This window comes from Cotesia glomerata, unplaced genomic scaffold (assembly GCF_020080835.1).
Source record: "Cotesia glomerata isolate CgM1 unplaced genomic scaffold, MPM_Cglom_v2.3 scaffold_3348, whole genome shotgun sequence".
Lineage (NCBI taxonomy): Eukaryota > Metazoa > Arthropoda > Insecta > Hymenoptera > Braconidae > Cotesia > Cotesia glomerata.
In genome coordinates, this window is record NW_025403938.1 from 1 (window position 1) to 1,000 (window position 1,000).

Here is a 1,000-nt window from a genome sequence, read left to right on the forward strand (position 1 = left end):
TCTTTTTCACGTAAGTAAGCTATCTGACAATACGAGGATCCTTGGTTAAATTTTACTTTTCTTTCTTGTCTAAGTTAGTCCTCATTAGTTCTCAGTTATGCTGCTAGACTGATACAAGTCACTGGAATAAATTTGATTTACCATAATATTGTTCCAAGTACATATTTGCGGACAAAGTTCAGTATTGGACATCTACATTCTCAGCTCCAGTGGTAGTAATCATAGTTGAGGAATAGTCCACGGGGATATTTTAATATCTAAAAAATCTAATATTCTTCACCTTCATAATCGTCCGCATAATCATCAAAATCATCTTCTTTCGAATATTGTTTTAAAATATTCCTTGCAGACAAATGTTCATCATCATAATCGTAACCTACGGTTTCTTCTTCATCCTCAACTTGTTCTCCAGTATCAGCATCAGCATCAGCATCTTCGTGATGTTCTCCGTCAGTTCTCGTATCCACCACTGATTTAACATCTTTATCAGTATCTTCATTTTCCGATACACTATCTAACCTATTTCTTGCAGTTTCTCCATCTGCGTCTTTTTTACTATTACTCAGCGTATTATTCTTATTAACTTTCAATGTTTCTAAAACATCATAATTAATTTTCAACGATATTCTCTTCTCTTGCAATATTTTTTCAATAGCTTCGCCAGTAGTATTAGCTGGTACAGACTGTTTTTTTCTGTTTCCAGTTCTACGTTTTTTCTTTTCCGGCTTTCCTTCTTCTATAGCTTTTAGTCTTTTTTCCTCTTTTTCTTTTTGCAATTCCAAATATTCAGCGTTCACAGAATTCCCCATAACTTTTTTCTTCCCAGCTTCTGTTTCTGACAAAATATAACTATCCAACTCATCATCGTCCAATCCATTAAGATCTATCTCCCCAGTCCCATTATTGAATTTATCAATTTTTTCATTTACTTCTTTAGCATTGCGTGAATCGCTAAATGAAGATGGTAATCCCATCGAGGCTATGTCCGGTCCCAACTCAA

At 34.5% G+C, this 1,000-nt stretch overlaps 1 protein-coding gene across 1 annotated transcript; it reads right to left on the reverse strand.

The window, feature by feature from the left end:
* Positions 1 to 265: 265 nt before the first annotated feature.
* On the reverse strand, positions 266 to 995 carry LOC123274418 (transcription factor IIIB 90 kDa subunit-like; the record flags this gene model as incomplete). The annotated part of the gene is made up of 1 exon (XM_044742025.1): positions 266 to 995. A coding segment is annotated over one exon (729 nt), but the record flags the coding sequence as incomplete, so codon positions are not given.
* Between the last annotated feature and the right edge of the window lie 5 nt (positions 996 to 1,000).